The sequence below is a fragment of the Medicago sativa genome, chromosome 3 (assembly GCF_051527215.1).
Source record: "Medicago sativa cultivar Bolivia chromosome 3, Bolivia_mono, whole genome shotgun sequence".
Taxonomy (NCBI): domain Eukaryota; kingdom Viridiplantae; phylum Streptophyta; class Magnoliopsida; order Fabales; family Fabaceae; genus Medicago; species Medicago sativa.
Genome location: NC_140751.1, coordinates 3,974,739 through 3,985,383, shown reverse-complemented (window position 1 = coordinate 3,985,383; position 10,645 = coordinate 3,974,739). Strand labels below are relative to the sequence as shown.

The following is a 10,645-nucleotide window of genomic DNA, read 5'->3' as shown; positions in this document are numbered from 1 at the left end:
GGTTTTTTCTATTTTCAAACTTCCTTGAGCACTACTAAAAAAAGCTGAAATACCGACGGAATTTAGAGACGGAATTATTTTTGTCTCTAATTGACACGGAACTGGAGACGGAAAAAATCATTTAGAGACGGAAATTATAATTAATGTTTTTGTGACGGATTTAGAGACGGAAAATATTTCCGTCTCTAAATCCGTCTCGACATAGCTAGATTTAGGATTTGTCCTATAAAAGGTAATTCAGAGACGGAAATTAGAGACGGTTTATTTTCGTATCTAAAGTATTCCGTCTCTGTGCCCGTCTCTAAATGGTCAAGTAGTTATTGAAATAGTCAAACTTCTGGTAGAGACGGAAAGTTTCCGTCTCTGCCTATTTCCGTCTCTGAATTCCGTCTCTGAAATTGAAAGTTTTCATTTTTCCGCCAAATTATTTCATTGCCCGCCCACTTTTCATAAAGGAGCCCGCGCCCAGAATTTAATTGGATTCAATATTTTTCTTTTGATATCTAAATCTAATTTATTTTAATTGGATTCAATATCTTGATGTATGTTTGGATGGTTGTGCCTTTAATTTTAGTAGAGAGGATCTCAACAAATACTTTTAGCGTATTTTAGTTCTAAATAATTTAATCCTTTTGATCCAAAAATATTTTGTTTGATTTTATTTTGAAATGGATATCAACTATTAATTGAGAGTACCCACCTAATGAAGCAACTATTTTTTTTTCTTTGAAAGGAATAATGAAGCAACTATTTTATTTTGTTGTTGTTGTTGTTACCTTATTATTATTATTATTATTATTATTATTATTATTATTATTATTATTATTATTATTATTATTATTATTAGAAGTTAGAAGTAAAAGGAAGGCCATTCATTCATCTTTCCTTTCTCTCTTCCTGAAACAACACCACAACAATTGTTGTAATATTCCGCTGAATTTTAAATAAATTGTCGTATCAGTTAGACATGTCAAAACGGAATTATTTCTAAAGAGTTAATTATTTATTGAGAAAAACAAAAATATTCGGTAAATATCTTGCATATTATTCGAACGAACTTGAGGAATTAAAAGGTTACGAATTAACGGAGAATAATCACGCATTTTCCCTTGAAGGGCATTTTGGTCATTTGGGGCTTGAGATTTTTCTTTAAAAAAATGTTGGAACCTTATCCACTCATTTCTCCCTTCTTTTCTCCTAAGATCAGAACATACTCCCTCTTACTCCTTTCTATCTCTCGGCCATCCATTCCAAAGCCACCATAACCCTTTGAACTTCATCAATCTTTGCCAAAATGATACATGTAATCTTACTACCTCATTTCTTATGTGAATTAATGTGTGGATCAAGCTTCAATATGTTATCTTCCTCTCCTAGTCCCAACCGAACCTACAGTCCTACACCTTCTTTCCCCAATTTTCTTTCTTATCCCAATTCATGCATTGAAGTGGTGGAAGGTGTACCTCTTGTTTCAATTTCTCTACTTTGGGTTAAGATGAAGCTTAGGTAAGTAAAGAAGTACACTCAATCTATTTTGTTTCCATTCTTCTTGCACCGAAACCTAACCCATGTTCAGCCCACTTTCAACTCCTTAATTAATTAATGGTTGCATGTGGATTTTCTTGCTCAGGAATGAATACTTGAATTATTGAGCGTTGGAGCTGCAAGAACAAGAAGAATAGAAGGAGAAATTGAAGGGATCAGAGCTCTTGTTCATCAATGGTGGTTCATCCCCACTTGATATGGTGAGTTCTCTAATAAGCTTGAATTTGATTAGTTAGAGTTGAATTTGTTGTTTGGAGGTAATGGGTTTGAGACATGTTTGAGAAAAGTAGGTTTCAAATATAAACTCCCATGTTATGTGCAAGATTAATTCATGAAACAAATGGTTTTGAGAATGAGACGGTGAAGCAATGACATCCAAATGGATTATCATCGTTAAAAGTGATTATGGATGGTTGAATTTTATGAAATGTCAGTTAAAATTCGTATGGACCTGTTGTCGGTAAAACTGTCATAACTTCCTGTACGTGATTCATTTTGTAGTAGAATTGAACCATTGGAAAATAGACAAAATTTAACACGAAATTGGCTTTGGAAGAACTTAATTTTGTTACTCTATGACTGAGAAAACTGAGTTAGAAGTTTGAGTTGCTGAATTAAAATCTGCACTATTGCTGTTGTAATGTTTCTGTCATATCTCTATGTTCATACATCACTTTGGAATGAGACTTTTACCATGAGAAAGAAGACAAAAATTAACTTGAAATAGGCTTTGAGATGGCTTAATTCAATTATTTTAATGATAAGTTTGTTGATCTACTTGTAAATGTAACTTTCGGCAAGCAAATTCGAATTTGGGTTAGATACCAAGACTTTTAAGTTATTTTGATGAAATTTGAGTAGTCTAAGAATACAAAGGTAATGATATTAATCGTTTAGTACAATATGACTTTAGAGTTTGACGTAAAAGCTTAATTTCTATTTCAAAACATGTTACTCTATAACTTATACTGATAAAATTAGTATTTTACATTATGAATGAGTCTATCTTCTTAATACTTTATTACAAATTTCTGCGTAGGAATATTCGGTAAAGTACTCTATAACTTATACGAATTTGTTCTTGCGTTTTCGATCTTGAAGCAGCCTGTTCGTGCATTTGAAACGGGACAACTGAGTCAACGTTCTGTAATTGCTGCGTAGGAATATTCGGTAAAGTACTCAGGTGCCTTTTTTTCCTTTGATGTTCAACTTGTGCTTGTTTTACAGCATTAATCAACTCCTTTTATTTGTGTTCCAGATTGTTTAGGCATGCAGTTAGGACCGAGGCTTCTTGGCAGAGTTGACAATTCAAGGGTAAATGATTTTATTATTAATATCGTATTGAATAAAGTTTTATTTTATACCAACCCTGGATTTTTACATTAATGGTGCTGCAAAGTTTGGTTAATGATTTTTGTAAGATCCAAAAACAAGTATACTTCACACAGTATCCTGAAGGAAAAAAAGATTGGTTGGCTGTGATTAAGACCAAGGCGAGAAGCACAATTCAAACTTTAGAAGATAGTAAGCCGGAGAAAGAAGTTCCATACCAAGATGAATCAATCACACAATCACACGTGACAATTGCAAATGACAATCTTGAAGGAAGTCTTGTTGATTTAGTTGGAGAAGTTGAGGAAGCATACGGTCCTTTCTTGGATGAGGTTACCTTTGAATGGGATAAAGATATTGAAGTAGAAGTAGAAGACAGTGCCGAAGAAGATGATGATGATGATGATGAAACATATTCTGACTAGGTAATTTATTGAATTTTCTACCCTCTTATTCTTGCATGACTTATGTTATTTATGTTTTAATTAAACTCAACTTGATCTTTTTACTTTGTATTGTTCACGAATGTTAGGTAGAGGTAGAGGCAGCGGAAGAGGTAAAAGAATAATTACAACTCATCAACATATCACATCTTCTCAAACAAACCCAAAGGATTTCAAGGTATTTTTATGATATAAGGTGCTTAAAATTTATTATCTGGTAGCATAGGTTTCGTGCGGTTGTTTAGAGGGTGTGGCAGCACTTTTTGTTTCAGTTTTGGTTGGTTTTATTGTTTGCAGTCAGCAGTGTTGATTTAGTTGTGTTGCTAGACAGTTTTATCTCTATGAACTATGTTTTTGACTTTGTTTAATGGTTGTTTGTTGTGTTGCGGCCAGTTTGTTGTTTTTGGCCGCCTACCTTATATGGCAAAATATAGTTATTTACATGTAAAATATGGTCTAGTTGCAATTGTTTCTCTCTAAACCTATTTTCTTTATATGATATGAAATATGAACCTTCAATATTGTTGTTACTTAGGTTGAAAAGTTGAAATGGCAAATGGTTGAAACAATTGTTACAAATAGTGGCAGTTACATAAATAGGGAGATATAGTTATTTAGGGGATATACTATTTTCTTTATATGATATGAAACATCAAGCTTCATTGTTACTTAGGTTGAAAGTTGATTGTTCTTTTCAAAATACACAACTTCATGATTTTTTTTGTTTGTAGGCTAAATTGATGGAGCTATTATTAAAAAGAGATGTAATAGTATGTGGTCTTTGGCGTTGAAAAGTTGCTATTATGGAGCGCTAGGAGCAAATGTTTGGGAATTTCATGCCTATTATAAACTCTTCAATTCAACAGGAAGGAGAGGGTGATAATGATAACAGCGAGATGGATGAACTTTAGTTTGGTTACTTTTGTTTATATATTTTTTGTTAGATCAAACATATATCATGATCATTTTACATTTTGGATAATTTTATATTGGTAAAATTACATGATGAATTGATGACATAATATCATGTGGTGATGTTTTGTTGTATGAGTGTACTTTCATGTTACTTTTGCAAATTTGATGTTTATCAAAATATAATTGTGACATTCTTGATAGTTAGATAGACATAATGAATATCTTAAACATTATTTTAGCACTAAACATTTGAAATATTGAGGCTGAATTTATAAAATAAACAAAAAAAAATCATTTTTAGAGACGGACTTTTTATCCGTCTCTGTAGAGTCGGAATTTTATTTGAACAGAGACGGAATTCATTAATTTTGCGCCAGAATTTAGAGACGGAATTTTGCCTATTAGAGACAGTGATTTCCGTCTCAATTTGCGACGGAAATACCTCAAAATTATTGAACTCTTGGCGACGGAATTTAAAAGTTAGAGACAGATTTATTCCGTCTCTAGCAGAGACGGAAACTATAATTCCGTCTCTAAAGCCTTTAGCGACCACGAAAATAGAGACAGGCCTATTTCCGTCTCTGATTCCGTCTCAGACTTATTTAGAGACAGATTTTTCTTGTTTTAGAGACAGATTTCGACCGTCTCTATTCTCAATTTTTCTAGTAGTGGAGATGGACTAGACATGAGAATGTTGTGATTTTTAATCTTTTATTGTTTATTTGATAAAATTTTGTCTACACATTTTGCAGATGGGGAACAATTGTTTCATTGTGCTTATAAAAAAGTTGTTTCATTGTGATTATAGTAGAACGTGCTAAAACTACTATTACTTAATTCATATATTGCATTTACCCATGTCTGTTGTCATGTCCAGTAGAAAGAATGGAGTTTATCCTGTTAGGTTAGTTTGTTTATTTTTTCATTACTTCTAACACCACTGAATTGAACATTTATAATTTTGTTATCTAATGACATAAACCTTTTGATTGTTCTCAACTTTTTTTTTTTAATTCTTACCTTTTGATGTTCTAAACTTTTTTTTTTAATTTGTAGGTTCTAATGAAGGTCCACACAATTATAGTTACTTGAATCTGAAGAGAAAAAGAGCACGAGTATTGAAAGGTCCACATTTAGTTACACTGGTATCACCACTTCGTATCCGTTAAGTATAACTAATTTCCTAAATCTTTGTGAAGCGATAACTGACAATATATTTTCTCTGCAACATACTCTATTATACGACTGGAAAAAAGCATCAGATTAAAACCTTACACTGCAACTCATTGTATCTACAAAATGCATGCGATCAGTTCAACTTATGTTTTAAAGTTTGGTGACTCTTAAGCCATAGTAGTTACAGTACACATAATATTTTCTGCTAAACTTTGTCACTTAATGATGAACAGGACGCTATTTGACATCTTAGTATAGTAAATTGCTGACTGATCTCTATTATGTTATCATTCCGAGCAACCTTCTATGAACAACGTACCTTATTATAATCTCATTGCTTATGACATCATTACCGTCAATCATAACTTCATATCTATTAGCTAATATTCTAATTTTTCAATGCAATTATTCACTGCAAGATAATCTAAGAAACCATGTTATCTTATCCATCAGTGCATCTAATATCTTAAATTGCGGTGACTGTTAAACCAAGATTGCAGTTACAAGGCACAAAATGCATTCAAATAAACTTTGCCTTTTTTCTCCTGGAAAGGAAATTTTTCGACATCTACCCATAGTCAATTCATAACTGATCTCAAGTTAGTTATTATTCAAATCATAATTCTATGTTTCCCTATGTAGCGGCGAATATCCAAAATGATGAAGATATTCGTTTCGAACAACTATTCGAAAACTAATCTTTGTTGACAAACTACCACATATTTAATGTCAGTTTCAACAAATGAAACACCTGTATATGTTAGTATATGGCGGAGATGATTCTCATATTTTAGATTGCGGCAAATTTTGAATCATTCAAATCATCCTAAATACAATGTTTACAAGGAAATTTTTCGTAATGTACCAGCATGATTTGTTCCCTTTTTTTAATTTGTATTATTATTTTTAACATTGTATTTGCACATATAGATTATGAATTAACAGTATAATTGAATATTTTGTTTGCCATCAATATGACCCGTGCGGCAGCACGGGTGCAAGGTCTAGTTATTTGTAATGCAAAATGGTTTGTCAAATGAGTACCATTATTATATTGGGCGGCCATTTAGGTTCTAATAAGAACATGTCAGAGCTTGGTAATGCAAATTTGCGTATTGCAAAGCCTTCAATTGTAGATTGTTTTTCTTTTTTCTGTATGATATAGATTATATTAGCCTGGTTGATTTGTTAGAGCCCAACATGTTTCCAACCCTTTGATTTGATGCTAATGCATAATTGTATTCTGCGCCAACTGGCTCTACCATGCTTCTATCCAATGTATGTGGCTTCTACCATGCAACCTCTGTTACACGGGTCCATGTTCGTCGTCACTAGCTCTTGTTTGTGCTTTTTGGGGGTGGTTTAGGTGTTTACGGAGCTTGGAGGGTGCATGTCCCGTTGTGTTCAGCCTTTTCCTTTTGATTTGTTTGTTATTTAAACTTCGCATCCTATGCCGTTCGTCTTACATATTGTGTGCTGGTTTTCGGTGGGCCGGTTACTTTTGCTTCGAGATCAGGAGTCGGGGTCTAGCTACAATCTTTGTTTGACTTGATATGGTTTTTCTCTGGTGTACCGGGGACGAGGGGTGCCCTGCTAATTTGGTACTAAAATCTGGTGGGCCGATCACTTTTGATTCGAGATCGGGAGTCAGTTCTTTGACTCAAGTTGGTTTTTGGGCTTTTGTTTTGTGCTCTTTCGGTGGATCAGAGGTCGCGAGGTTATGGAAGCTGCATGATCCTTTGGTCAGGTGCTCTTCGATATGTGGCTCAGCTTGGGTGTTGGGGTCTGGGAGTTTTATTTTGAGGGTGTTCTTTGGGGGTGAGTAGTGACGATGGACGGTGGTGGATATCTTGTTTACAGTGCTTGTTTTTGTGAAAGAGTCTGTTTTAGGTGGTGATGCGTTTTGGTGGGTTTATCTTCAGGGGTGTTTTTAGGTGGTTCTGGTGTACCGTCTATATGCGGCACCATATGTATCTTATTTCGTCCATACCTTGCGTTTTGTGGGGATGGCGTTTAATAATATTTGCCGATTAAAAAAAAAAATGTATGTGGCCCTGCCTTTCTAAGCAAATTCAAATCTCTCAACTTCAGGTTCCTTTCTAATATGACTTTAATGAGTTAAAGATTACCATTTTCTTGATGTAAATAAACTTGTATTCACATGTGATTAAGTGTTGGGCAATGACATCAACGAAAGACACCGATAAGAATGGAAGTAAAAAGGAATTGTGCAACTAGATTAAAGTTATATGCAATTATGCAAGTGTAATTACCAAAAAAAATAAAAATTTAATGCTTATATGACGATTATGCTCATATGCTCATGTTCAGTTTAGTTCAAAATGCAGTTTTTAAGATTTGAAGCAAACAAATTTGTGCATTAGCATACATTTTAACAAACATACTAGTGAACTATATAAACAAAGATATTGGGAAATTAAACCATAAACAATGCAATATGATTTGGAACTATATATAAAAAATGAAGGATGGGAAAGCCTGAACCGATAACTCCCAATGAACAAATAAATTAAAATAAACATAGCAATTTCTCAAACCGTAGAATCCATCAACCATTGATTAATTAACAATAACCCATAAAGCCACTAGTAACCATAAATATTACTTCGGTTTCAATATACCTTTAGACACCCATCTAATTATTTAAAATTTATACAGATTAGTTGGTATCTTGATTAACAGGGACTAAATTTGAACACAACAAAATTAGACAAAAATATTTATAAAAATGTAAATCAAAGTAGTAAATCACAGAAAATGAGATTAGAGTATGAAGTAGTTGGGAATCTTTAAACAATCTGAAGAAAGAGAGGGTTTGAAGCAATAACTTCTACCCAAATTCCATAACAAAACGCAAACATATCAACCAGAAACCAAACAAATGGAATCATAAAGCAATAACTACTTATATTCAAATGAAAGCTTACATCCTGGAGAGATCCTTGGACAAGAGGATAATTCTTCAATTATTTGACTCTTTTCCAAAAGCTTTCCATTTGAGGAGCTAGTCGTAACATCGATTGTCATGTTTTGTAAAATTCTCCCATTCTGCAGTATATATTTTGAAAATCGAAGATCATTTGCAGACCCTTCAAAATTTAGAATTGTACATGATCTAAGGTGTGACGAAACGCATTCAAGAACCGAACTTGGACATTTCCATTCTTTGGCTAAGCTGGAGCTCCACTGTCAAAGGAATGAAAAGTGACATATATTAAAATATATGTAAAATAGAACAAGTAAATAAATATATTACTCAACAAACCTTTCTAATAAAAAAAATTTGAAGTTTGCGACAATGGCAGAGCAGTTCTACTACACCATCCCAACCATGAAAAAAGGCATTAAACCATACATGGTCATGCATCTGAAAATAAGGATCTTGTGAACTTCTTATGTGGAAAAACTCGACATTATTAATGACCTTCAACGGAACACCTATTGGATTAATATCCGCTCTAATCAATCGTGCATTATTTATTTTATAACGATTGATATAGAAGGTAGGATAAGTATGCAACTGATCTTGAAGATGAAATTCTTCCTCATGACGAGGTCGTTTTGCCGCTGGTGCCCATGCGTTGAAGATGTGACGATCAGGATTGTAGAATCCAAAACAACGATTGAGGCGCAATATTTTGAGGGATTGGTTCACCGCAGGAGCAGAGAGCATACGACAAAAGCTATCGAATTTAAAGGCATCATCCTCGAAGCTGAAAACAGCGAGTGAATAATAGAGTGAGGTCCAACGCTTTGAAAGAACCGTTGCAGTGAAAGCTTGTTTGATGGGAAGAAAGGAGAGAATGTGAGACAATAACTCATCCGTTAAATCGCTTATTCTATCGACCAAAGCTATTGGATCCTTCTCATCCGATCGTGACATTCTTTATTTTTGTATTCTCTTTTCAGACGAAGAACACACAATGGAAGAAGGGTTTGAGCACTTTCCGTCCTTTGTGATTTTACTTATATTTTCCGAAATAGGATGTTTGAAACGTGGAAAAGTAGTTATGCTTAGGGGATTTATTTTAGGGGGAAGTTATTTTTTTTTTCTTTTGAGAGAAGGAAGTTATTTTTGTTGTTGGGCACCAATTAAAATAGTTTAATTTCATTTACTCAAAAAATAGCCTAAAACTCTTATAAAAGAATACGGTGTTTCTCTCAAAATAAAAAAAATACAGTGTGTTTTTTTTTTTGACAAACAAAATACGGTGTGTTTAAAACCCAACCAACCCAAAATGGAAGAAACACAAAGGGAACCGATCCAAATCAAAACCGCAAAAAATAGCATTTAGTTCTGTCGTATTGGGACCATTTTTCAACCGAACTAAACCGCAATATAAGATAAATACAATTAAACTTATATTTCCCAACTCAATACTCATAGAAACTCAACGAGAATTTTTAAATAATAACATGTTTTTTCTTTTGTTAAGCTTCTTCTTTTCCTTTTATTTCAAACATGTATTTATGTCCTTTAGTTTGATGCTACATATAGTTTTGTAGATATGTTTATGTTAAATATATCTTAAATCATAGTTACACATTGAGAACTTTTAGAGAATGATAAACAGCTTTTCGTCCCTATGAATATACCAATTTTTCGTTTTAGTCCCTCTAAAATATAAAATTTTCAATCACCACTTTTGGTCTCTATTTTCAAGTCAACTAATGTGTAGCCTTTGGATTTTTTAGGGTGTGTTTGTTTCAAGTTATTTTCGGAGATTCCCGTGAATAAAACGATATAAATATATGCCTATGTTTGTTACAAGTTTACCAAATTTTATTGCCGGGTATAAAATGTTCCTGGGAATAGAAAATTTTTCCCAAAGAAAAGGGTGGGAATAAAGTTCCCATGAAGATGGGAATAAATCCATATGTAATTACCTATTATAATCCCTATTTTTATGGTTCATAGGAACATTATAATGTTAACCAAACATCTTTTTCTAAATACCTTGGAATACAATTCCCATCTTTATATTCCAAAGAATGTTATTCTTAGGAATAAATTTGGTAAACCTAAAACAAAGACACCCTTAATGAAATTGTACATAAATGTGTAGAATGTTGTAAAAACATTAAAAAAAAAAATATTGGCTTAAATAGATAAAAGGTCGTTGTAAGTTGGTGTGTTTATGCTTTTAGTCCCTGTATCTTTTTTTGTTCTAAAACAACCCTTGTAAGTTGTTAAATTTTTGGTTTTGGTCCCT

At 33.1% G+C, this 10,645-nt stretch overlaps 1 protein-coding gene and 1 long non-coding RNA gene across 7 annotated transcripts; one reads left to right on the top strand and one right to left on the bottom strand.

The window, feature by feature from the left end:
* Positions 1–1,178: 1,178 nt before the first annotated feature.
* LOC146935021 (uncharacterized) lies at positions 1,179–4,413 on the top strand. Of its 6 annotated transcripts, none has more exons than XR_015030088.1 (6): positions 1,179–1,506; positions 1,631–1,745; positions 2,650–2,715; positions 2,804–3,302; positions 3,410–3,498; positions 4,052–4,413. It is a non-coding gene; the product is annotated as an uncharacterized LOC146935021 (long non-coding RNA). The 6 variants fall into 6 exon arrangements; XR_015030091.1 differs by having other exon boundaries at positions 2,650–2,728; XR_015030090.1 differs by having other exon boundaries at positions 2,647–2,715.
* Positions 4,414–8,333: 3,920 nt separating this feature from the next.
* LOC146935020 (putative FBD-associated F-box protein At1g05080) lies at positions 8,334–9,315 on the bottom strand. Its single transcript, XM_085757605.1, has 2 exons — positions 8,788–9,315; positions 8,334–8,618 (listed from the first exon to the last, which is right to left on the bottom strand). The coding sequence occupies exons 1-2, from the start codon at positions 9,313–9,315 to the stop codon at positions 8,334–8,336; spliced, it is 813 nt and encodes a 270-aa protein (XP_085613731.1).
* Between the last annotated feature and the right edge of the window lie 1,330 nt (positions 9,316–10,645).